Raw genomic sequence first — 26,735 nt, 5'->3', positions numbered from 1 at the left:
TCCTACTTTTTATTTATTTATTTTTTTCCTTTTGTGGTACACGGGCCTCTCACTGCTGTGGCCTCTCCCGTTGCGGAGCACAGGCTCCGGATGCGCAGGCTCAGCGGCCATGGCTCACGGGCCAGCCGCTCCACGGCATGTGGGATCTTCCCAGACCGGGGCACGAACCCGTGTCCCCTGCATCGGCAGGCGGACTCTCAACCACTGTGCCATCAGGGAAGCCCCCTACTTCTGATTTGACTTTCTAACCCCATCAAACCTAAGGCTGTAAGTATGAAGGATAATTGGAGTGGTGGGTATACGAAGTATTTTCTCTTACTTATAGAGTTGTATGAATGAGTTGACAGAAATTAATCTTACCAGCTTTGGCCCATCATGTAATTCCAATTCTTGACTTTGGTGATGAAAAACCTATTGAATCTCTGTTCCAAGAAGCCTTTCTGAGACCAAAATGCTTTCTGTAATTAATCTCTTCTCATATGTCAATGTTCTTTAGAATATAAAGAAGCTATTCTGTGAAAATATGATGATGGTAATGTGTTCAGTTTGGAAAGACACAAAGCACATTCCACTGAGAAAGCAAACATATTACTCATCTAAATAGTTTTCCTAAAACATCAAACATTATATATATTTGAATGTATATTCCAACATTTTTCTTTAAAAGTATAATTCTTAATCATTATTTAAATCTAACTACATGCATTCCTTTCTGTCCCTATTTCATGTAATTTGTCAGTAATTTCAATAGAAGTAATTTTAACAAAATTTTAAAAAAAGATTCCTGTCAATAAGGGTGGGGAATAATAACACGTTATTATAGATTAGTGAACTGTGGACTTATGAATTATAGACCTTACTATTACTTTTGTCCAGTCATTCATTCAATAGGTATTTGTTGAGACTCTACTATGTGCCACGCACTCTTCTATGTGCTGAGGACACAGTGGTAAAGAAGATAGATAAGGATTCTATCCTCCTATGGGTTACATTCTATTGTGGAGCTTGCTCTTGAGCAACTGTTTCAGGCACAGTAGTCTCCAAGGTGGGCATAGAGATGAAATGCTTATGGATCCCTTTTTCAGAAGTTTACTGTCTGATACTACAGATAAAAATAGTAGCTTACTGAGTAAAGGGGCTCTGTCATATGCACTGTATATCCATCAGTATAGTAATTGGCACAAATATTTGTCTAGTTAATGTAAGTTAAATGAATGAATGATTTGTTTGTTATAGCTATAATACAAAGTAGTGTTAAATCCAAGCTACAGGTAAATTTAATTGTAACTCAGAACAGTAAAGGTAACCAGTATTTATTGAACATCTACCATGGGTCTCAGTTAATCTGCATAATAATCCTTGGGATTAATATTGTTACACCTCTAATACAGGTAAGGCGTGGAGGTCAGAATTTAAACAATTGTTCACACAGCTAATAACTACTGAAATCAGGATTTAGATCCACATTTGTCTGAATCCAGTGTTCCTATTCCTTTCACTACACCAATATTCCTTAAACTGTGTCTTAAAAAAGTGGGTTTTGCTCAAATAAGTTTGGGGATTTCTGCTTAATACAACTTTCTCTTAGAAACTCAGAGTGCCCATTAGTATACTGAAGACATTGGTCAGAAGTTCTGACATAAAGAAGTAGATTTAATTTGGACTGCCACCATTCCCCCCAAATTTATTAAACCATAGAACCCTACAGTCAACATAAACACAGAACCCATTTCATCATGGCTTTCAATGAGGTTTTGTTTAGCATTCACCAGATGTTGATCTATTGAATAAAAGTAATCCATTGTTTGGAAAATTCTGAAAACACCATAAAGAAAGCTATAGTGAAATTGCTTTAGAAGGAGAGATCACGGGAAACCTGGGGAATGGAATATTTGAGTTTTAAGCTGAAGCATGGTTTGGGTTTAAAAATTTAAAGAGGAATCAAAGACACTTGAGGAGAAGAGAACAGCAAGAAGCCAAAGGGCAGAGATGAAAAAGCATGGTGACCACCGTGCAGAGTAGTTTACGTGAATTAAGTAAAGAAATAAGACCATGGAATTAGAAGAGAGGTTCCTGGAGAGCCTTGTATGCAAGTTACAGAAGACTGTATTGTGGAGAAGGGAGCCTGTGAAAATTGTACAGTGGTGAAATGACATTTTTAAAAATGACATATCCTTTAGGAAGATTAATATGACTTTACTAGTAAGCAAAACTAATCTGATTTACTTAAATTGAATTTTACTAATTTTAATTTTAATTATCATTATAAATTTCTTTTCAGATCAATGATCTTACAACAAGTCATTAACCATAAGTGTTAAGAGCAATATTCTTGGTGACCCTCTGAAAAGAGTCTGATGATAAAAATCAGGTACATATATTCAGAATACTAATTACTCATACTGTCAGGCTTTTAGTTTTTTCTTATCCCAAATGATTTAGAAACAAGCATTAAGAGCCATCACCTCTGGAGTGACTGCCACCTACAACAGTTCATATGTAGGATATTGGGGACAGCTACTGGTTTATCTTAAAAGCAATACATTTCATATTCTTTAAAAAAATTTTTAAGTCAAACTATAAATGCTCATTTAAAAAAAAAATTCAAATCATCCAGACAATTATTATGACAACTGAGGGACTAGACAAATACTTGTCTAATACACAGTAACCCAGTGATTTATTTAGATAAGAGAATAAATTCTTGCTTTGTATATACTATCCGACTTCTGGAAAGTCTTAAATCCATCAAGCCCTGGTTTCCCAACTTGTCAAATAAAGTTAAGAATTTGTTCGTTCCATTGGTTTGTGAGAAAAGAAATGGAATAACACCTACAAAAGATCTTGAAATCTATAAAATTCCTTTTAAATATCCTATAAAATAGTAATTGAGAATAAAACTATATTCTGTTAACAAAATTACCATTGGAGGTACTAACATAGTTTTAAGGGAGGGGAAGAGGGGGGAAGAACACCCTGACTGGAAATTGTATTAGTCACATACCCAGATGAGAAAGACATGGCTGGTTTGGGAAATTTTCAACAGAGTTGGGAGAGTTCAGTCTGGGTGGGGATGTGAACTGTCCAGGGCAATGCAGATGAGGCTACGATATTTAGAAATGAAATCTGAACAGCAGGCATAAGTTCTAGTGATTTGCCTTTAAGTTTCCTGTCCTTCAGCCAAATCACCCAGGACTTCCCTCACCCCCTAGGTCCCTACTATATTAAAGCGCAGATAGAGTAAAGCTACCCTGATGGGATGAGTGAAGAGTCTACTGGTTTCAGTAACGAAGAAGCTTGCACAGCTCACCCATTAGGAGTTTCTTACATCCCTATCCCAGTTCCCAGGTGAGGCAGGGACACAAAGCAACTGAATAGAAATAACTAACTAGGGTAGTTCTGACTAATTTGGGGCAGAGTAAGCAAACTTCCACCGTTTAGAGAAGATTTAAAATTGATAAAACACAATCACGTTTTCTAGAGTCTTTCTTCACTTTCCAACTAGGATGTGAGCTCCATCAGGGTAGAAATTTTTGTGTGTTACCTGATGTTGCTGTGGCCTAGAATAATACCTGGTACGTATTGTAGGCATACAATAAATATTTGTTGAATTAATGAAAGAATATTTCCCCCAGGACACTATGATATACTTATTTAAAAGATATGGGATTGTGTTCCCTTAGACTTTAGAGGAAAGGAACTTTCAGTCATGATGGCAGTTGTACCTCCTATCCTAGCCAGAAAGACATAATCAAACACAGCTCTGATTTAAATTTTGAACATGTTTGCTATTTGCACTAAGAACAGGGAACAAAAAGTGGAGTTATTGTAATGCTTTTTAGAGCCTCCAAAATTGTTGGGCCTCCAGTAATAGCTGAGTGAAAACAGATCAAGTGTCAGTGAGAAGATCCTTTTTTCTTATCCGTTTAAAAAAGAATTCTAGTATGCGAGAATGACTCAATTTACAAGAAGGAAAAAATTTAACTTGTGAAGTTCTAAGTAGAGATGAAAAATATTAGCAGTTCATATTTTCAAGCCAGGAGTATGTACTGAACTCCTGCTGAAACAATTTTCAATTTGAACTTTATAGAGACTGAGAAATAACTATTTGTTCTGATATTTCCAAAATATTTTTATATATTCTGAGATCCCTGCCTCAAATTTTTCTTTTATTATTCCAAAGGGAAAGATGATTTAATAAAATAATGCAAATGAGTATAATGCACTTAAACTTTTTTCCTTTTTTTTTTGCGGTACGTGGGCCTCTCACTGTTGTGGCCTCTTCCGTTGCGGAACACAGGCTCCGGACGCACAGGATCCGGACGCACAGGCTCAGCGGCCATGGCTCACAGGCCCAGCCGCTCCGTGGCATGTGGGATCTTCCCGGACCAGGGCTCGAACCCATGTCCCCTGCATCCGCAGGTGGACTCTCAACCACTGCGCCACCAGGGAAGCCCCTTTTTTCCTTTTTTTTTAAATGCAGAGAATGTCTCTTTGACCTTCTGCTGATTCTAAGTTACATGTACTTAGTTTTTGATAAACATAAGGCTTTAGGTAGAATTCCAGAAGACTATACTGCTACATTATTTGCCAGTAAAACCTTATGTTTAATTCATCCTTGGCAATTAACTTAATTGAGAGTTTGATCTTTGGAGAAGGACTTGGTTCAAATTCTAGTTCCTCAAATGACTAGATGTATGACCTTGGGAAAATTCCTCTACCTCACTAAATAGCACTTTCCTCAACAAGAAAATAGGAATTAAAATTCCTAACTCAATGGGTTATTTTAAGGATTAAATGAGGTGATACACGTAAAACTCTTAGCAGAGTAAGCCCTTAATACGATACTAACTAGCCTAACTAATGTGATTTCAGAAGCTAAAATACTTTATGCCATGCTGTGTACTACACAATGCCCTTCATTTCAGAGCTTTACAAAATTAAAGTCTATGTTTCCATCACAGAAGTCTTCAGGGCAGCTATTTTGTATGAACTTTCTTAGTAATTCAGGCTACATCCTTCTTCAACCTACATCTTCTCAACCATGGCTACCAGGGTCTCCAAGCAAGGAGAAGAGAGCACAGAGAGCTCACACCTGCTCTTAAAAGGCTTGGTTGGCTCTGAAGTTCAACATAGCTCACTCATAGCCCATGGGCTAGAAGTAATCACTTGGCCAAGCTGCACAGCAAGGAAGTGGGACTTGTAATATTCCTGTGTGCCCAGGAAGGAGAGAATACGACATAAATATTAGATGGCCTTCTACAATATAATTCAGTTTTCAAATATCTGAATGTGTGATTTTAATATTATACCCCAAATGCTATAAAACAGTATAATTGGCTTATTATGTAAGAAAAATATTTTCAAATAGTGTACTTGCAGTTTTTCAAAATACTATTTCTAAAATAAATGTTGAAGAAATTGATGTGAAAATCTAGGTTATGATGTTTAGTTACTATTATAATTTTCTTTACAGTCCAACATCTTATTTTGATGTTTTCACAAGAGATAGGAAAACTAAAACTTGAAATAATGTACGAGTGATGCCTGATTCTGAATGTCGTGTGTAACTTGTAATGTCTTCACGTCCATTCTGCACCAGCACCACAAAGAAAAATTAAGAAGGAAAAATGATTGTTTCCCACCACGAGCTCCAATTTCCTGAGATATTTATGTAACTGTATAATACTGCCAACTGAACAAACAGCTTCAATCATGTGTCTGTTCATATCTCCAGGTAAAGTTTTGTTCTTTTCCTTTCTTTTATAAATGTATTCCCTTCAAAGGATACATACCCTAGCAGATAGACAATCTGTATGGGAGAACGGGAAAGCTAGCTATTTAATACGTGCAGTTCAGTGTCATAAGGTGTGGAACCACAATAATTAATATTTTGTGATGATACACTAATAAAGATGACATTTGCGTGATTAGCTGGGTTTTCAGAAAAATTAGTAAAATGAAATTAATGGATAGGACTGTTCAGTCTGAAGGATAAATACAACATGCTGACAAACAAAACTGGGTTTCAGCATAAAGTGGGTATGATATATAGGCAGTATACATATGCACCAAATAATACTATGTGTATTTACATGCATATCATTCATCTAGTATTTTCTTTTCACTTCCAAGTTGGAATGCATTTATTTCTTACCCTACAAGCCCATTTAGTCACATTTCTGTCAGATCCCACTTGCATATGCGGTGTTGAATAAATCAGTGGCTAATAAATGTCCTTGGAGGACTCCCCTGGTGGGGCAGTGGACACTGCAGGGGACACGGGTTCGAGCCCTGGTCCAGGAAGATCTCACATGCTGGGGAGCAACTAAGCCCGTGCGCCACAACTACTGAGCCTGCGCTCTAGAGCCCGTGAGCCACAACTACGGAAGCCCGCAGGCCTAGAGCCCGTGCTCCGCAACAAGAGAAGCCACCGCAATGAGAAGCCCGCGCACCGCAACGAAGACCCAACGCAGCCAGAAATATAATTAATTAATTAAAATAAATAAATAAATGTCCTTGGAAATACGTTTAGAGATAAATAGTGAACTGCTGTATCTCATCTTAAATGTATATTTTTACTCTCAGAATCTTAAAAGGAAGATAGCCTGAGTTAGTACATACATGTATGGAAAAAGAGAAGTAATTACAGACCAATCATGTAAAAGGAGCCTGGTTTATTACTCTTGAATGGATATACTATAGACAAAAATGTAAAATGTTCTCATAACTGTTCACAAAATTTTGCTGCAAAGGAAACACTGAATGAGGATGGAGAGTCAACCTTCCCATCATGGAGCTTTTGTCACGACTCCACGGGCTTAGGGTCCCAGCCCAGCCCCACAGTAGGCAGAGCTGCAGGACACTCAGAATTCCAGCCCTCCTGGACCCGCTCTCCCACAGGTACTGCTCTAGCTGACCACATGCTCACTTCTAATTTGCAGCGAGGTAGTCTGACAAGCAGGCTGGGAGGATAGCAGAGATGGAAACACAGGTCAAGTACAGATAAAATGATGTTCACCTTGAAAAACACAAATAAGACTTTTAGGTAATAATGTACAGGGATGTATCTATTGAAAAATGAGAACACAACCACCTCTTTCTCATTAATAATTTTCCCTATCCTCTTCTGATTCTAGCCCAACCTCTCTCCATAACCCAGTATCGGTACACTTCCTACATCTATACTTAAATAATACAGATTTATGTCCCCTGCACATATCTCATATATCTCCACCCATCCCCCCAAGCTGGTCTCAGGTTTGTTTTAAAAACATATCATGTGGGTGATCCCTTAGCAATCCTTTGAAGTTCCATCCCCGTTAAAAGTGAAGAGGGCTCCGGTGTCCTAAGAAGAGAAATAATGACAGTGCATGGCTGTTATTTCATACGCTTCTGACTGTGAAATAAATGTTTAAAAAAATGAGAACACATAAGCCAAAGTCAGGCAAAATTACAGTTGAGAAGGTAAAAAGAAACACCTAAAATCTTGCCAAAGGTTCATGTTTTACGTAAAGCTGCAGTTGGGACTTCACAAAGGAAATCTCTGCACTTTTTATTTCTGGTTCAGAGGATTTACATGCTCTTTCTAATGATCTGGGCCTTCAGCACTGGGTAATGTCTCCCAGTCCTCAGCTTAGCACTCATGCAAAATTGAAGCACTTTGGAGGCAGTTTAGTAGCTGCCGATGAATCTCAATGTGCAGGAAAAGGCATAATGGTTGTTTAGCACTTACTAGGAGAAGCTGAGGAAATCAGGGGGAAAAATCTATTGAACTTAAGCCATCTGGGAAGCCAACTGAGAGCGACTGCATTAACAATGTGTTTACATTCCTATTGTGTTGCTAGGTCAAGCGAAAGTGTGTGTGTGTGTGTGTGTGTGTGTAGAAGAAATTATCAAGTGCAGCTCTTTAGGTTGTATTGGCTATTTCGATTTGGTTTTGGCAACTCTGTGGGGCAAAAATTTTCATGAGAAACGTAGCTGTGAGAATTTTTAGGTTTCCATGAGACAGGGCAACTGTTAGAGCACAGAGGCTGGCAAGGATGCCGTGGCATGAGAAAAGTGAGCGATACAAGAGCCTGGCTGTGCAGCTCTTTCCCTGCATCTGGCCCACAGGACAACGCAACAGATTGGGAGAGGCTTTAGAAAGCTGGTAAAGAACACGAGGAAATGCTTTCATTGCCTGCTACATGTACAGTTAACTTAGAAATACTGACTAAACGAGGGGAAATAGCCAGGTAAGTGCCTTCTCTTTCAGCCCCCAGCAGCCCTACTCATGCCTCCACTATCATGGCCTTTTCTGGTCCTGGTATTTAATAGACTACTACTATTTTTTAGAGCAGTTTTAGGTTCCCAGCAAAATTGAGAGACAGGTACAGAAATTTCCCATATACCTACTGCTCCCACACATGCACAGCCTCCCCTATTGTCAACATCTCCCACCAGAGTGGTACATTTTTTTTACAATTGATGGGCCTACACTGACACATCATCACCCAAAGTCCATAGTTCACATTAAGGTCCACTCTGGGTATTGTACGTTCTATGGATTTGGACATATGTAATGACACGTATCCACCATTAAAGTATGATACAGAGTAGTTTCACTGCCCTAAAAATCCTCTTGTGCTCCACCTATTCATCCTTCCCTTCCCTGGCAACCACTGATTTTTTTACTGTCTCCAAAGTTTTCTCCTTAACCCAAATGTCAAATAGTTGAAATCATACAGTATGTAGCCTTTTCAGATTGATTTCTTTCACTTAGTAATATGCATTTAAGATTCCTCTCTATCCTTCCATGACATGACAACTTATTTTTTTTTTTAGCACTGAATAATATTCCCTTGTCTGGATGGACTAAAGCTTATTTATCCATTCACCTACTGAAGGACATCTTGGTTGCTTCCAAGTCTTGGCAATTATGAATAAAGTTGCTATAAACATCCATGATTTTGTGTGAACATAAGTTTTCAGTTCCTTTGGGTAAATACCAAGGAGTGCAATGGCTGTGTCATATGGTAAGAGTATGTTTTGTTTTGTAAAAAACCGCTAAACTGCCTTCCAAGTGGCTGTACCATTTTGCTTTCCAACCAGAAATAAATGAGAGTTCACGTTGTTCCACATTCTTGCCAGCACTGGTGTTGTCAGTGTTCTGAATTTTGGCCATTTGAATAGATTTGTAGTGGTATTTCATTGTTTCAATTTGCATTTTCCTGATATAGGATGTGGAGTATCTTTTCATATGTTTACTTGCCACCTATTTGTCCTCTTGGTGTGGTGTCTGTTAAGGTTTGTTGCCCTTTTCAACTGTCATATTAAGTGACTTCTTCTTGACAGATGTTTGGTGACTATAGTGGGCTAAATGGTGGCCCCTAACGAGATTATGTTCACATATGAATCCCCAGAACAGGTGAATGTTACCTTATTTGGTAAACGGGTTTTGCAGATAGAGTTAAATTAAGGATTTTGAGATCTTGAATTATCAAGGTGGGCCCTAAATCCAGTGATAAGTGTCTTTATAAGAGACATACAGATAAGACAGACAAAGAAGAGAAAGTGATGTGAAGACAGAGGCAGAGATTGAAGTGATGGGGCCACAAGCCCAGGAATGCCGGGACCCCCACCAGAAGCTAGAAGAGACAAGGAACAGATTTTCCTCCAGAGTCCCCAGGAGTGTGAGTCTGCTGGATTTCAGACTTCTAGTCTCCAAAACTGTAAGAGAATAAATTTCTGTTGTTTTAAGCTACAAATTTCATAGTAATTTATTGTGGCAGCCCTCAGAAACTAATACAGTGACTAAGGGCATTTATTCTCTGTCTGTACATTCAAAGAGTAGACTCAAGAATCTGACAGAGCAAAAAGGTGAGGAAAAGCTGTCTGCCACGCAGTGTTTTTCTGGTTTCACAAATGCCCCATGGGATGGGTGTGGGGATGTAGCCTTTTAGTCACTAACGTCATTTCAAACAGAGGGCATCATTGTCTAGAATCATCAAGGCTGTAGCTATAAAAAGAGGCATGTCATTCATTCCCTGCCATTCCTGGAACTGCCTTGTACAGAACATTCCCCTGGGTTTTTCCAGCTAAATTTTAATTCACTCAAGCCCTGGAGTTCCCCCCTCTTCCGTCAGGAGGCTGCTATCTCTCAGCCTGAGAAGTTTAATAGGCAGAGACAGGCGAAAGGATATTGAAGAAAGCAGGGGCTCTCTACCATGTAACTCTATACCATGGAAATATCAAGGAGTTTCACAAATTTATTCTCATAATGAAAGGAGAACCCAAGCAAACAGTAAAGCATACTCTTTTCCACTCTCTCTTTTCCCTCCTCTATTTTGACCTCTCTAGACTGTGACCTCCTTAAGTGCATCAGGTCTTAGTTTTATCTCTACTTACAGCACCAAGTAAAGTATCTGGGTCATGGTTTTTGAATAGAAAGTCTATGTACTTCCTCTATGCTGCATTTTCACAGCAGTGTCTCAACAGTTTTCAAGCCTGGTTGTACATTAGCATTGCTAGTGAGCTTAAAACAAGCAGACAGACAAAGAAAAAGCTATGCCCTGTTCCCAATTAAACCATTCTCTCTGGGGGTGAGGCCAGGACATATGTATTTTCAAAAATCTCCCACTGATGATTGTCAAATGCAGCCACAGGGTTGACAGCAAATGCCTTAATATTTCCTTGCTGCTCTTGCTTTCATGTTCTTGGAGATTTCTTCCGAAACAGATTTCAAAAATCAGGTTAAACCCTCAATGAAATTAGGAATGAGTCTAAGACTTTCCTAATCTGAATTGTTTTTCATTGCTAGATATTATACTTCCTACATGCTGTGCTTGCTTTTTTGCCAGACCCTGATATTCTGCTAACTGTAGTTGTCATGTTTTATATGCTGGTTTTGTATCTCCAAATAGTGCTTTTCAGAGGAATTGGCAAGACTGGTTATTTCAACAGGCATCCCCAAGAGGTCTCTGAAAATCCCTAGCTAAGGGATGATTCTGGATTGACGAAATTAGGGGGAGAAGACTAAAGAATCCAGAGCAAGTAAAGGCTTCACCCCTCAAATTTCAGCATTAGATTATTCATTGATTGCAATATTTTTTTAACTAAAAAGTTATCTGTTCCGTTTTTTAAGATGCCCCAAAAACGTGGGGTGAGGAGAGAGAAAATTTTGAGCCAAGTACTGGGAGAATATTGAATAGGAAGATTTAGTGATAGATACAGAGCCTCAAACAGAATGGATAACAATTCCTGACATCACAAAATAAGAAGGACAATAACCTGGGTCGTTATTGCATAATTATCAACCAGGTTTATTTATATTTAGCATAATAGGTACAGACACCAAAAAAGAACATTTAAATTTGGAGAGAAAGTCATGCTCTTTAGGAAGCTAACCCTCTTTTTTAAGCTGAAATTGTTCTCAAACTTCCTTAAATAAGATGATAAATCCATTTCATATTATAATCTGGAACTCTGTTAAGTATGTTCCTTCCCATGAAAATAAAGAACAAGAAACTCTCTTTAAAACCCTTACATAGGGCTTCCCTGGTGGCGCAGTGGTTGAGAGTCCGCCTGCCGATGCAGGGGACACAGGTTCGTGCCCCGGTCCGGGCAGATGCCACATGCCACGGAGCGGCTGGGCCCGTGAGCCATGGCCGCTGAGCCTGTGCATCCGGAGCCTGTGCTCCACAACGGGAGAGGCCACAACAGTGAGAGGCCCGCGTACCGCAAAACAAAAACAAAAACAAAACCCTTACATATTTTAGCCAAATATTAGATTAAAAATACATTATGGCTTTTAACACTTGTGCTATTCTCACTTTGAAGTGGGCATATTAAAACTCTAAGCCACGGCATATGCATGGTTGCTGGGCACATGGCAAAATTGCTATAGCAACACAATCACTAGTTGTGCTCCTGAAATGCCCTGTTTGGGTATCTAGTGAAGAATGGTTCTTGGACTCCTGTTTCTTATTGTAGTCTCTGTATGAGCCTAGGGTTGGGTAGCATTTGATCTTCTCTTCTCAAAATTTAGAAAGGCACACACACAAACACACTCACACAAATATACATATGTATGTACTTACATATCAACTTATATGCATATTCTTGATTACACTGTATTAATCAATGCTTTCATCTTAACGGTAGGAAGAGAAAGGAGTAATGCATTACAAGTAACCTTGCCCTAAGTGTTATCTGGCAAGGGAGAATTCCTTTGTGTTCATTACATTAAAAACTCTCGCTGTATATCATTTTAGAAAATTTCTGTTTTCCTCTAATGAAACACAGCTAGCTAAAACTGCATTGAAAGATGTGATGTGTTCTTGCCTTTACTTTAATCATGTTCTTACTCTACAATCATGTTTAATACAATCATGTATTAAAAAATACATGGTGTTACATTTTTCTATACAGTATGTAATTCAAATCTTAAAAATCTTCCCCATGGGATAAAACTGAATTAAAATTATATAGTTCTGTAAATATGGTGTAGTCAGGGTGTGTTGCATGCAGTATGTACAGAATCTATAATATTGATGTTTGCAAATATTGGAATTATAAAACATACAACAATAAAAACTTCATGACAATGACATATTAGAAACAAAAGGAATCCAAATGTGTAGCCCCCAATTTTTCAAGTACTCACTTCTGTTTGTAAGTTAGGAAAAGAATGGAAACAGAAGCCATCTTTATATACAGTGAGAGCCCAAATCACTCAGCTAGCCAAGACTATTTTCATGCTAGAATGGAATGAAAGCAACTAAAATCCAAGTTCTGGAACTCCAATCCAACCAACTTTAGTAATTGCAGCTGGGATATGTTGGCCATGTGAACCCAGGTGTTTAAAGAAAACGTCGATGTGAAATTAGGATAAATCAATTGTGAGCACTAAAAAATGAAGAATATGAAAAAGTATATATTTCGGGATAATTAATATTCTGTTATCACTAACTGGTAACTACTTTCTTGCCAAGTTACCTGACTGACTCAGTGGAAAAGCCTTAATGTACTACATGGATCCTTGCCAGTTTTCTATTTTTATTTTGGGGCTAGCCTCATACCAAAAAGAAAAATTGTTAGTTTCTAGTATTGAAAGAAGGACCTTTGAGAAGGAAATCAAATAAATAATTGATTTATATTCCGGAATCATTTATCTTCATTGGCAGACACATATTACAAATATAAGGCTCTATTCTTGCAAAGGCAATACTCCCACTGAATTACATAACAAAATATGGAATAAAGTTCAAATAGGGCTTCCACATTTTATGCATCATTTACTAAAATTTAAACAAAGCCCACCTAACTTCCTTTTGAAAATATTAATTCTATTAATGAGAACTAAGTTTACAGTAATTATTTTGCATGGAGAATAACAACTGGTCTGAAAATTGTGTGTATTTAATGTGTAAAGTAACTACTCTTATAGAAAATTATGCTTTGTGCATTTCTCAAATTACCTATTCATGAAGTATTCCAAATAAAAACATCATTAGTATGTATCACTACATTTCAGTTACCCAAATTTAGTAGGATGAATGGCTACAATCTCACAAACTTTTATTCATCATCTCTTGTGCTCAATGCCATATGTTATAAACTACAAAAGACAAAGCTTTACAAAACACAGGCCCTACCATACCATTTCAATCTAGTTGAAGAGACAGAGATTTTATATATATGATAAATAACATATGATATTGAATTACAAGAAACTGCCATTTTTGTACCTCAAAAATGACTGAATATTGATAACTTCTTATGTATAATACACATATACATTTCACATTTATGAGTATAATGAAAATGGAAGCACACATAAGTGAAATGCGGACATGTTTATGCTATGACTTGGGGTTTTATAGAAGGATTCACCTATGATATTGCTTTTGAGATACTTCTTTAAGAATGAGTAGGATTTTTTGGGCTTCCCTGGTGGCACAGGTTGAGAGTCCGCCTGCCGATGCAGGGGACACGGGTTCGTGCCCCGGTCCAGGAAGATCCCACATGCCGCGGAGCGGCTGGGCCCGTGAGCCATGGCCGCTGGGCCTGCGCGTCCGGAGCCTGTGCTCCGCAACGGGAGAGGCCACAACAGGGAGGGAGAGGCCCGCGTACCGCAAAAAAAAAAAAAAAAGAATGAGTAGGATTTTAACAGAGGTAGGATGGAGGAAAGTATGGTATAAAGAAACATTATTTCATACAACACACATTTATTGAGCACCTACTAAGAACCCAACACCAAGTTAAGCATGGAGGTAGATAGCAAAAAAGATAGACATAATCCCTGAATTCATGGAGCTTACTCTTCAGCTCATAATGTTTAGACTGAAGAGGAGAGAGAACTTGGGAAAGGAGAAGTGATAACTGTCCCTTTCAAATAACTAAAATTAGGAATAGGCCAGGAGATGACCAGACCTATTTCCTAAAGTTCCATATGACAAAAGTAGCACCATTAAGTCATGATAACAGAAAACTGATTATGCTCACTTTAATATAATTTAATGAGAAGCATGCCAATAATTCATTGAGTTTAAATGACTGTTACAGTCTCACAGCTTAAACCTTCTAGGATCCTAAGACACAAAAGTGTAGAGTATTTGCATTCATTTAATAAAATTTTAAAAATCTTACATAATTTCCCTTTGAAAATGTATGAGCAGCATTTTCTAAATCATGTCTTGGTGTGACATTAACTTCTCATGATATTTTAACAGAGGTTCTGAGAAAAAGAGTTCAGCTACCAAACAATATGAGGTTAAAAAATATTTTTCCACTTCTGGGACTTTCCTGGGACTTCTACATGCAAATATACTTTATACTTTCTCCAAAAGGGGAATATAATTATTGCAGTGTTTCCGAAATTATTTGACCGCAAAGATTTTTGTTTGTTTCCTTTTTGTTTTTTCCCCAAATAGCACTTATAAGACACTGGTGGTTCACTGAACACAGTTTAAGAGGAAAAACCAAACTGGCCTAGCATACGGAGCATGCGGTGGGGGAGAAACTATTAAAATAAGGCTAGAAAGTTTGATTAAGAACAGACTGTACTGAAGCTTTTGAATATATGACCAAGGAGGATATGCTTTATTCCATGGACAAAGGAAAGACATATATTTTAAGAAATGGAATGATATAAACACTCGGGCCTGTTCTTTAGGCCTATAACTACCTGGAGAATTAATTGCTGAGGAGAAAGGCTGACACCAAGAAAGTGTAGGAAGCTATTTAAATAATCTAAGAGGTATATAATTAAGGCCTATACTAGGGGAGTAGCATCAAGAATTAAAAACAGAAGGACGTTTTTTGGGAGAATTCTGAGAAGGAATTAGCAGTATTTGCTGATCACTTTGGCTATTGAAAGAAGGGATAAAGCTGAGATTTCTGTTTTTGCTGATGGAATGGAATAAAGAGGTATCTAAAATAGGAAGACAAGAGGACAAAGAATTTCAGCTGTGCCACTCTTGTAACAAATAGGGATCTGAGTGAGCACAATATAGTTTTTAAAAGCTCTGTCTTGAGTAAAGGCAATTTAATTTGTATCCAAGTATAGTTTCTCTTCATCAATTTCTTTTTTTTCTGTTAAGGCTCACCTTTTGCTCACCAATTGAAATTCTTTCCAATTTTTCTATTTGTCCAAATGTTAAATACCTTCACAAATAAAAATAATCAAATCCTAATAAGCACTATCTTAATTATTAAAGAACCACAAAGGGTCACATATGAAAAACTTGACACAAGGCAAGAAGGGAGATGAATACCATGAAAGATAAATGTTTAGCTGACATTTGGAACCAGATTTTCTTTCCTGAGAAAAGGGATAATTGTATTACATAGCTCTTTTTTTAGCTCAATTTAGTTATGTGTTCAAAGTTATGGTGGAATTTAGGGAGACACTGACTACAGGGCCAAGAGCAGAGGCTTTGGAATCAGAGAACCCTGGGTTCTGAGCCTCAGTTTTCTCATTTGCAAGAGGAGAATCCCAAAATTATCTCATAAGATTGCTGTGATGACTAAATGTCATAATACATGACATTCAGTATAAAGCTTGGAACTCTCTGTGTTGGTCCTACTGATAATATTCTGCTATTGTGAGCAAAAAAGATGAAAAGGGAAAACCTAGGGTTTAGTAAAATTTCAAGCCAACTGAGGTTTTCTAAACTCCCTTGGTTCTTCACAGAGGGGAAATATTTACTTTTCAATGGTGAATCTTAGGTACCATGGAAACAAGGGTTGAAAAGGCTTCAAGTAAATAAAAAGCAAGCAACCAAGCCTGAGCTTTTCGTAAAAATGTAACCATAAAATTTTGAGTAGATCAAAATTTCTTTGGAATCCTGAAAGGAACATGGGTACTTATTACTATATTATCAACTCAAGAGCTTCTCAACATTGAAAATTTCTAAACCATCTAATATATGCTGCTTTCCACTTTTCTGTTTCTTAATATTACATGTTTGCAAGAAATGCAAACGTGATTTAAATGATGGAAAAGCAAACAGTAACAGTAATGAATGATCTTTAATCAGTATATTTTATGATCAATGGTATATAGCTTTGCTCAGTGAATATAAATAATCATTTACTTAATACTTCAGAGCAAGAGAGCATATTAAAAGGAAGAATTTTGTGAATTGGAGAGAAACTTTTGTTCTTTTTTGTTTTGTTATTTTGTAGTTTTTTAATCAAAACGTACTTCTGATGGAGATTTTACTGAATGCAGTTGATTTTTCTTAGTTGCAAGGCAATGTACCTGATTGCCACATGCTTCCAGATATCATTATTCTAAGGTAGAGGGACCTATAAAAACAAACTTTTTGCAATGACTTCTCCCTGTCCTATCATCTAAGAACCAATTTGATTTTTAAAATGCCAAGAAAATTTCTCTAATTTGTAATATATTTCAAGACAATGTATCCTAACATTTCTTGATATTAAGAATCACTAAGGCCCATAACAAAACAATACTCAGACTGTATTAAATAAAGAGTTGAGCACCAAAGTTGCAGGTGAATCTAACTTCAGAGGAAAAAACCCCCAAACCGAGCAGTTCAATTCCATTCACACTGTTCTGATCTCACAGGAAAGCAAAGAGCTCTAATATGAGGCCTACAAATCCCCCCACTTCCAGTAGTTGTACAGATTGGAGATTTATGATAACAGGCAAAAAGACTCAATAAAGTAGTTTGGGCTTTTAAAATTCAGGTTTCATTATCCATCAAGAAAATAAAATGTTCACAGGATTGAACAAAAATCAAACAATAAAAGAAGTATCTTACTGCCCCAGATTCTGACCTGTCAACTGCTTGTATGTTTCTCAAAAAAATCCCAATGCATAGACAAATACATGTGCATTCTCTTTTTTCCATAATAAGGACATATTGCACACAATGTTCTGTACTTTGGTTTTCATTTCATATTTTATCTGAGAGATTTTTCTACAGCTTCACATATGGAGAAACCTCACTGTTTTACAAAGCAGCACAGTATTCCATCCTGGAGTTGATCAGCCCTTGATATGCTAACTGCAACAAGGGTGCAATGGACCACCTTTCACACAAGTCTTTGTGCTCATTAGGAATTTTATTTTTAGATAGTTCCTAAACTTGTAGTTACTGAGTGAAAGAGTGTATACGTTTAAATATTGATAGGTATTTTCAAATTGATCTTCAAAAAGATAACATCAATTTGCAACCTCATCAACAAAGTATGAAATACCCCATCCCACTCCTTCATCAACACTGTATACTAAGAACTGTTCTGATCTTGACAACATTTTCTTAGATGCGTATTTACCATTTACATTTCTTTTCCTATACCTCCATTTTGAAACTCTGCTCAATTTTTTATACTGGGCTGCAGATCTTTTTCTTAACATATTTTAAGAGCTAGTAATATATTAATCAAATTAGCCCTTTGATTAGTATATATCTGTCCCTTGGTTTTTGTGCTTTTCTTGCTTTATTTAAATTTAATAATGCTTTTTCAAAAAATAATGTTTTCTTACAAAGCTTCTGGATTTTGTCTTCATTGAAAAAGCTTTGATCACCATTGAAACCAAACAACCAACCAAAAAATTGCCAAAATTTTCTCCTAGTGACAATGGTGATGACTACCAATGACAACAATGATGACAGTGATGATGATAACGATGATGATGTTAAGCCCTAACATCTAGAATTTATTTTATTCTAAACAATGATCTAGAACTCAAGATTTATTTATTTATTTATTACTTTTCTAACTGCCTACGTTGTGGGTTTAAAAATCATCTTCAACATATTGTAAAATGCCTTAGATTTTATTTCCTAGTTTCTATTTTGGTCCTTTAATCTGTGTATCTTATTCTTTGCTATGATCAAACTTCTTTAGCCTTATAATACACTTATAAAAAGCTGGTATTTCCTTATTATGCTACTATTTTATAATTCTTCCAGCTATTTTCACAAATTACTTTTCATACAATGTTGGCGACTTTATGGATTCATTTACAAATAGCAAACATTTAAAAATATTGTCTTTCTATCTAAGAACAAGATATGTCTTTCTATTTATTCAAGTCATTCTATTTTTTTTGGTCTCTGAGTAGATTTTTTTTGCGGTACGTGGGCCTCTCACTGTTGTGGCCTCTCCCGTTGTGGAGCACAGGCTCTGGATGTGCAGGCTCAGCGGCCATGGCTCACGGGCCCAGCCACTCCGCGGCATGTGGGATCTTCCCAGACCAGGGCACGAACCTGTGTCCCCTGCATCGGCAGGCGGACTCTCAACCACTGCGCCACCAGGGAAGCCCTAGATTTTTATATTCTTCTAAAATTCTACAAATTTCTTGATAGCTTTGTATCTACATTTTTTACATTGTTATTGTAAATTATGTATTTTATTCCATTATAATTTGAATCGACTGTACTTAGAAAAGTTGATGGGTTATGTATATCTTTTATCAGCCACTTTTCTATATTCTCTTAATGTTTTTTCAATTTTTTCCTATGAAACTGCATAAGTTTTCCAGACCTACAAAATCATATTTGTCCAAATAATAGTCTTCAACTTGCTTTATAATTTTTCTGTTTTTCAATTATTTGTCTTGTCTAATTGCATTGGCTAGTGTGTTAAGAACAATACCAAATAATACTAGTATCTGTGGGTATCTCTGTCTTTTTCCTAAATCTAAAGGTAATCATTCCCCTGGATGCTCACTATCTTGTACAGTTTTGCATCAAAACAAAAGACAACAAAAATGTATGTTGTGTTCCACTCCAAATATGAATACTATGCAAGTATTAGGGCTGATAAGTCTTTCCTTAGCTCTACTCTATTCCCTTCTGAAATTGAAACATGCCATATATTTTCATTTATAGTTGCTTTAAGAAGTATTTTTAATCATTGGTATATGCAATAGTAATTAATTTTATGTGGAAATAGTAAAAAAAATATAATGCTTTACAGAGAGGAAATGTCTTTTAAAAAGAAAATAAAAATACACACACACACAAACACATACACACACACACATTACCAAGATAGCATAAAGCTGCTAGAGGTGCTCCATATCAGAGCACTTTTGTCTATATTTACAATCTTCCTATAAAAGCTTTTTCATTAATCTAGTAAAGACAAGCCTAAGTATGTTTATGACTCTCATTTTAGTTTTGTGATTTCTTTCTTTTCCTCTTACTATTAAAATGTGTGTGTTTGAAATCTTTACAAATAAATGAGCTGAAACAAATAAAACTCAATTCACGAGATTTTGAAGACATCTGGTGGAGTTATTTACTGAGTAATTAGACCAAGAGGTGTAACAGACCAATTCCCTGAAGGAAGAGACCATACAGTTGGATACCCAGTTATTTCTATAGTCATCAGCTTGCATGCAGTGGGCATATTGATTCACAAATTGACAATTATGTAGAGCTGCCACCTGATTTTCTAAGACCATTTGTGTTACATAAGTATATGTCTCGCATGCATTTTTTTTTTAAAGATGCCTCTTCTCAGGCCTCTCACAGTCTGTTATATTTATGCTCCATCACCTAATAGCTCTTTATTATTAGAGACACTGAAAGCAGATTTCCTTCAAATGCTGGTCACTGCTTGCCCCTCATTAACCAACATTTGGATACAAATATGAATTAATTACAATTGAATTTTGAAAACATGTATCCATTTTGGTACGTAGAGATATTTATGAAAGAAAATGAAGATATTTAAATGCTTTCACTTTTATCATATTTGTCACTATTTAGCTTGGACATATTGATCAATAAAGTCTTAATTTTTAAAATACATGTCAATGTAAAATCACAGATCTAGAAGGGATGTGAAAGTTCAAATTGTTATTCTTCCTACTGGAGACCAAAAAATGTTGAATCTCTATAGAAAGATATATATCTTTTAAGTTTAAAATAACTCTAGGGGTTTCCAGAACTACCTTAACTTACCCATTGTGGAATAAAGACTTCCTATCAAGAAAGTTTCCTTTATAGCCAGTGTAAATCCCACCGTTTATTAAGATCTACTTCATCCTCTTTGCCTTTAGTATTTTACTATTAAGAATGATGTTTACAGAGCAATAAAGCCAGGAGTTTTAACAATGCCAGAAGCAAAGATACTCTGATGAAGACCCACCCAGATGGAGTCTACACCCACAACTTCTCTTTGTGGATCCCACAATATCACTATTCTCAATCACTCTTGATTTAACTTTAGCCAAGAATTAGGTAATTAGGATTCATTTTTAGATGTAAGTTAAAGGTACAGAATATTCTGAGTCTACAATGTTTACAAATTATTTAAAAATATATAAGGGGAAACAATGTATGGAAATTAACATTTGACAGTCATGTAAACATCTACAATTTATCCTTAATTGAACATGTTCCTCAATCCCAGGATATTTAGACCTGACACCAGGCTTGACACACAAGTGAAATTCAAGGTCATCTTTTACTGGGGTATTTATTTACCATAATTCAGTCTATTCACTCTCATTATTTATCTTCTTAAGCATGAACCGTGCCTTAATTCTATGCAGTCTAACAGGAATCAAATCAAGATTTACTCATCGCGTTTTACTTTGCAATGCATGGAAAGAGATCACCAAATCTTAACCAAACTGATTTAAAACTTTTTACCAAAGGATAGTAATTCTATTTTCAATTTCAATAATTGAAAGAACAATATGACAACATGCCAAAGTAATAAGTGAATCCTAAACAGCAGTCCAAATGCAATGGAAAACTCACCAGAGGTTTCGTCTACCCTTTCATCTACTATGTGGTCCTTCTGATGAACCCATTCACTATTGCACTTGAAGTAGATCTGGGTGGCGGGACTGGCTTTACAATACAGGTTCACAGGCTTATTCTTCACAATATAAGCTTCTTCAGGCTCAATAAGGAAATGTGGCAGAGGCTCAGGTGGATCAGATGGAAAGGTTTCTGGGAGTTCATGAAAAAAGTCGTCCTCTGGTAAAACAAGAAGAAAGTGAAAAATGTTCAAAACATTGTAGCCATTTTCTTTTCACTTGCTACTCTTTCCAAAATAATGAAACTGTGGGTATTCATTAGTCAAATCCATTTCACCTGCCTTCATTAATCAAGGTCTACAAAAGACTTGCATGTCCTCCAAGAGCACCTCGCCTAAACAATAAGATGTTTGCTTGAGTCATTTTCCAGGAACTTGGAGTTAGCTGTGTCTACTCTGAGCTAAGCTGGTTAAAACTGGATAGGACCACTGACCCTTCAACTGGGCACACATGAGTGTACACTGGGTGATCTTTTGACATCAGAGGGCTGAAAACTCCACCCTCAGATCTTGCAAAGGGCCTTTTTTTTTTTTTTTTTTTTTGTGGTATGTGGGTCTCTCATTCTGGTGGCCTCTCCCGTTGCGGAGCACAGGCTCCGGACGCGCAGGCTCAGCGGCCATGGCTCACTGGCCCAGCCGCTCCGCGGCATGTGGGATATTCCCGGACTGGGGCACGAACCCGTGTCCCCTGCATCGGCAGGCGGACTCTCAACCACTGCGCCACCAGGGAAGCCCAGGCCTTCATTTTTGAGTGAACAGAAGCCTGCAGATGAGTTACGCCTGTGTGGAACAACAACTACTGCATCTTTTTCCAATCACCCTTCCCCATGCTCCCCATGCCTTAGACCACCCTGTTTCTTTATTTTTCCTCATAAATACCCCCAAGCCCTTGCCTTTGTGGAAGTGCTTCTGAGACTTATTCCTAATTTCCTTACTTGGCTGCCTTGTGAATAAACCCTCTCTTTCCTGCAAACCTAGGCATCTCTGCATTTTGACTTGCTGCATATTGGGCAAACAAACCTGGCTGGATAACAATAATGATTCATATATCATCTAGTTAAGTAATCTGAGGGCCTGCTATGAACCAGGCAGTATGTTAGGTCTGTTGACTGGTTGTTCAATTAAGGATTTAGATGATTATTCTCATTTTTACACATGGCAAAACTCAACATCTGGGAGGATAACTGATCCCAGTTCTGCTATTTACCACCTGAAAACTCAGGTGGTAAATAGCTGAACTGGGATCAGAACCCAATTTTGTCACCATCGAAAACTGTGATCTTCCCAACATAGCACTGCACCTCCCACTACACTGTGTTAGCCTTGAGAGCTGACAAAAGCAAGAGGAACTTCATTAGAAAAAATTATTTGAAAAGTATAAGGCTCGACCTTCAAGATGGCGGAAGAGTAAGACATGAAGATCACCTTCCCCCCCCCACAAATACATCAGAAATATGTCTACATGTGGAACAATTCCTACAGAACACCTACTGAATGCTGGCAGAAGACCTCAGACTTCCCAAAAGGCAAGAAACTCCCCACGTACCTGGGTAGAGCAAAAGAAAAAAGAATAAACAGAGACAAAAGAATAGGGATGGGACCTGCACCAGTGGGAGGGAGCTGTGAAGGAGGAAAGGTTTCCACACACTAGGAAGCCCCTTCGCGGGCGGAGACTGTGGGTAGCGGAGGGGGGAAGCTTCGGTGCCGCGGAGTAGAGCGCACCCACAGGGGTGCGGAGGGCAAAGCGGGGAGATTCCCGCACAGAGGATCGGGGCCGACTGGCACTCACCAGCCCGAGAGGCTTGTCTGCTCCCCCGCCGGGGCGGGCGGGGTTGGGAGCTGAGGCTCGGGCTTCAGTCGGATCCCACGGAGAGGACTGGGGTTGGCGGCGTGAACACAGCCTGCAGGGGGTTAGTGCGCCACAGCTAGGCGGGAGGGAGTCCGGGAAAAGTCTGGAGCTGCAGAAGAGGCAAGAGACTTTTTCTTCCCTCTGTTTCCTGGTGTGCGAGCTGCGGCTATCAGCATGGACCCCAAAGACAGGTATGAGACGCTAAGGCTGCAGCTGCCATCACCAAAAAGCCTGTGTGTGAGCACAGGTCACTCTCCACACCTCCCTTCCGGGGAGCCTGTGCAGCCCGCCACCGCCAGGGTCCCGTGATCCAGGGACAACTTCCCCAGGAGAACACACGGCGTGCCTCACGCTGGTTCAACGTCATGCCGGCCTCTGCCGCTGCAGGCTCGCCCCGCATCCGCGCCCCTCCCTCCCGCCTGGCCGGAGTGAGCCAGAGCCCCCGAATCAGCGGATCCTTTAACCCCGTCCTGTCTGAGCGAAGAACAGATGCCCTCAGGCGACCTACACGCAGAGGCGGGCGGGTTCAGATCCAAAGCTGAATCCCAGGAACTGTGTGAACAAAGAAGAGAGGGAAATCTCTCCCTGCAGCCTCAGGAGTAGCGGATTAAATGTCCACAATCAACTTGATGTACCCTGCATCTGTGGAACACCTGAATAGACAACGAATCATCCCAAAATTGAGGCAGTGGACTTTGGGAGCAATGATATATATATTTTTTTCCTTTTTGTCTTTTTGTAAGTGTGTATGTGTATGCTTCTTTGTGTGATTTGGTCTGTATAGCTCTGTCCTTTTTTTCTTTTTTTTTTTTGGTTTATTTTTGTTTTTCTTTTAGTATAGTTTTTAGCACTTGTTACCATGGTAGATTTGTGTTTTGGTTTAGTTGCTCTCTTCTTTCTTTCTTTTCTTTTTTTAAATTACATTTTATTTTTTTTTTACTTTTACTAACTTTATTTTATTTTGCTTTTTTCTCTCTTTCTTAATTTCTTTTTTTCTCCCTTTTCTTTTGAGCCGTGTGGCTGACAGGGTCTTGGTGCTCTGGCCGGATGTCACGCCTGGGCCTCTGAGGTGGCAGAGCCAAGTTCAGGACATCGGTCCACCAGAGACCTCCTGGCTCCACGTAATATCAAATGGCGAAAGCTCTCCGAGAGTTCTCCGTCTCAATTCTAAGACCCAGCTCCACCTAACGACCAGAAAGCTGCAGTGCTGGACACCCCATGCCAAACAACTAGGAAGACAGGAACGCTACACCACCCATTAGCAGAGAGGCTGCCTAAAAGCATAATTAGGTCACAGACACCCCAAAACACACCACCGGACGTGGTCCTGTCCACCAGAAAGACAAGATCCAGCCTAATCCACCAGACCACAGGCACTAGTACCCTGCACGATGAAGCCTACAAAACCCATTGAACCAACCATAGCCACTGGGGGCAGACACCAAAAACAACGGGAACTACAAACCTACAGCCTGTGAAAAGGAGACCCCAAACACAGTAAGTTAAACAAAATGAGAAGACAGAGAAACACACAGCAGATGAAGGAGCAAGGCAAAAACCCACCAGACTAAACAAATGAAGAGGAAATAGGCAGTCTACCTGAAAAAGAATTCAGAGTAGTGACAGTAAAGATGATCCAAAATTCTGGAAATAGAATGGAGAAAATACAAGAAACGTTTAACAAGGAACTAGAAGAATTAATGAGCAAACAATGATGAACAACACAATAAATGAAATTAAAAATACTCTAGAAGGAAACAATAGCAGAATAACTGATGCAGAAGAACGGAGAAGTGACCTGTTAGATAAAATAGTGGAAATGACTACTGCAGAGCAGAATAAAGAAAATAAAGAATTGAGGACAGTTTCAGAGACGTCTGGGACAACAATTAAATGCACCAAAAGTTGAATTATAGGGGTCCCAGAAAAAGAAGACAAAAAGAAAGGGACTGAGAAAATATTTGAAGAGATCATAGTTGAAAACTTCCCTAATATGGGAAAGGAAATAGTCACTCAACTCCAGGAAGTACAGAGAGTCCCATACAGGATAAATCCAAGGTGAAACATGCCAAGACACTTATTAATCAAACTATCAAAAATTAAATACACAGAAAAAATATTAAAAGCAGCAAGAGAAAAACAACAAATGACATACAAGGGAATCCCCATAAGGTTAACAGCTGATCTTTCAGCAGAAACTATTCAAGCCAGAAGGGAGTGGCAGGACATATTTAAAGTGATGAAAGGGAAAAACCTAAAACCAAGATTACTCTATGCAACAAGGATCTCAGATTCGACAGAGAAATAAAAACCTTTAGACACAAGCAAAAGCTAGGAGAATTAAGCACCACCAAACCAGCTTTACAACAAATGCTAAAGTAACTTCTCTAGGCAGGAAACACAAGAGAAGGAAAAGATCTACAATAACAAACCCAAAATAATTAAGAAAATGGTCATAGGAATATACATATCAATAATTACCTTAAATGTAAATGGATTAAATGCTCCAACCAAAAGACATAAACTGGTAAAATGGACAGAAAAACAAGACCCATATATATGCTGTTACAAGAGACCCACTTCAGACCTAGGGACACATACAGACAGAAAGTGAGGGGATGGAAAAAGATATTCCATGCAAATGGAAATTAAAAGAACACTGGAGTAGCAATTCTCATATCAGACAAAACAGACTTTAAAATAAAGACTATTACAAGAGACAAAGAAGGGCACTACATAATGATCAAGGGATCAATTCAAGAAGAAGAAATAACAATTTTAAATATTTAGGCACCCAACATAGGAGCACCTCAATACATAAGGCAAATGCTAACAGCCATAAAAGGGGAAATTGACAGTAACACAATCATAGTAGGGGACTTTAACATCCCACTTTCACCACTGGACAGATCATCCAAAATGAAAAGAAATAAGGAAATACAAGCTTTAAATTACACATTAAACAAGATGGACTTAACTGATATTTATAGAACATTCCATCCAAAAACAACAGAATACACTTTCTTCTCAAGTGTTCATGGAATGTTCTCCAGCATAGACCATATCTTGGGTCACAAATCAAGCCTTGGTAAAGTTAAGAAAATGGAAATCATATCAAGCATCTTTTCCGACTGCAATGCTATGAAACTAGATATCAATTACAGGAAAAAACCTGTAGAAAATACAAACACATGGAGGTTAAACAATACACTACTTAATAACCAAGAGATCACTGAAGAAGTCAAAGAGGAAGTCAAAAAATACCTAGAAACAAATGACAATGAAAATAAGATGATCCAAAACCTATGGGATGCAACAAAAGCAGTTCTAAGGGGGAAGTTTATAGCAATACAATCCTACCTCAAGAAACAAGAAACACCTCAAATAAAAAACCTAACCTTACACCTAAAGCAATTAGAGAAAGAAGAACAAAAAAAACCCAGAGTTAGCAGAAGGAAGGAAATCATGAAGATGAGATCAGAAATAAATGAAAAAGAAATGAAGGAAACGATAGCAAAGATCAATAAAACTAAAAGCTGGTTCTTTGAGAAGATAAACAAAATTGATAAACCATTAGCCAGACTCATCA

General features: G+C 38.0%; 1 protein-coding gene across 1 annotated transcript in view; it reads right to left on the bottom strand.

The window, feature by feature from the left end:
- The window catches only part of UNC5C (unc-5 netrin receptor C), a 162,213-nt gene extending 138,700 nt beyond the window's left edge, over positions 1-23,513 (bottom strand). Inside the window, exons 1-2 of the mRNA XM_089911279.1 lie at positions 23,498-23,513; positions 21,237-21,509 (exon numbers count right to left, since the gene is read on the bottom strand). Of these exons, the coding sequence (XP_089767405.1) occupies positions 21,237-21,509; positions 23,498-23,513 (289 nt within the window). The remainder of the gene's footprint in view (positions 1-21,236; positions 21,510-23,497) is intronic.
- Between the last annotated feature and the right edge of the window lie 3,222 nt (positions 23,514-26,735).

This window comes from Delphinapterus leucas, chromosome 5 (genome assembly GCF_059928025.1).
Source record: "Delphinapterus leucas isolate spDelLeu-1000000601 "Yukka" chromosome 5, BTC_Dleu_Yukka2, whole genome shotgun sequence".
Taxonomy (NCBI): Eukaryota; Metazoa; Chordata; class Mammalia; order Artiodactyla; family Monodontidae; genus Delphinapterus; species Delphinapterus leucas.
The sequence above is the reverse complement of the archived record's forward strand: the minus strand, read 5'-3'. Positions and strand labels throughout refer to the sequence as shown.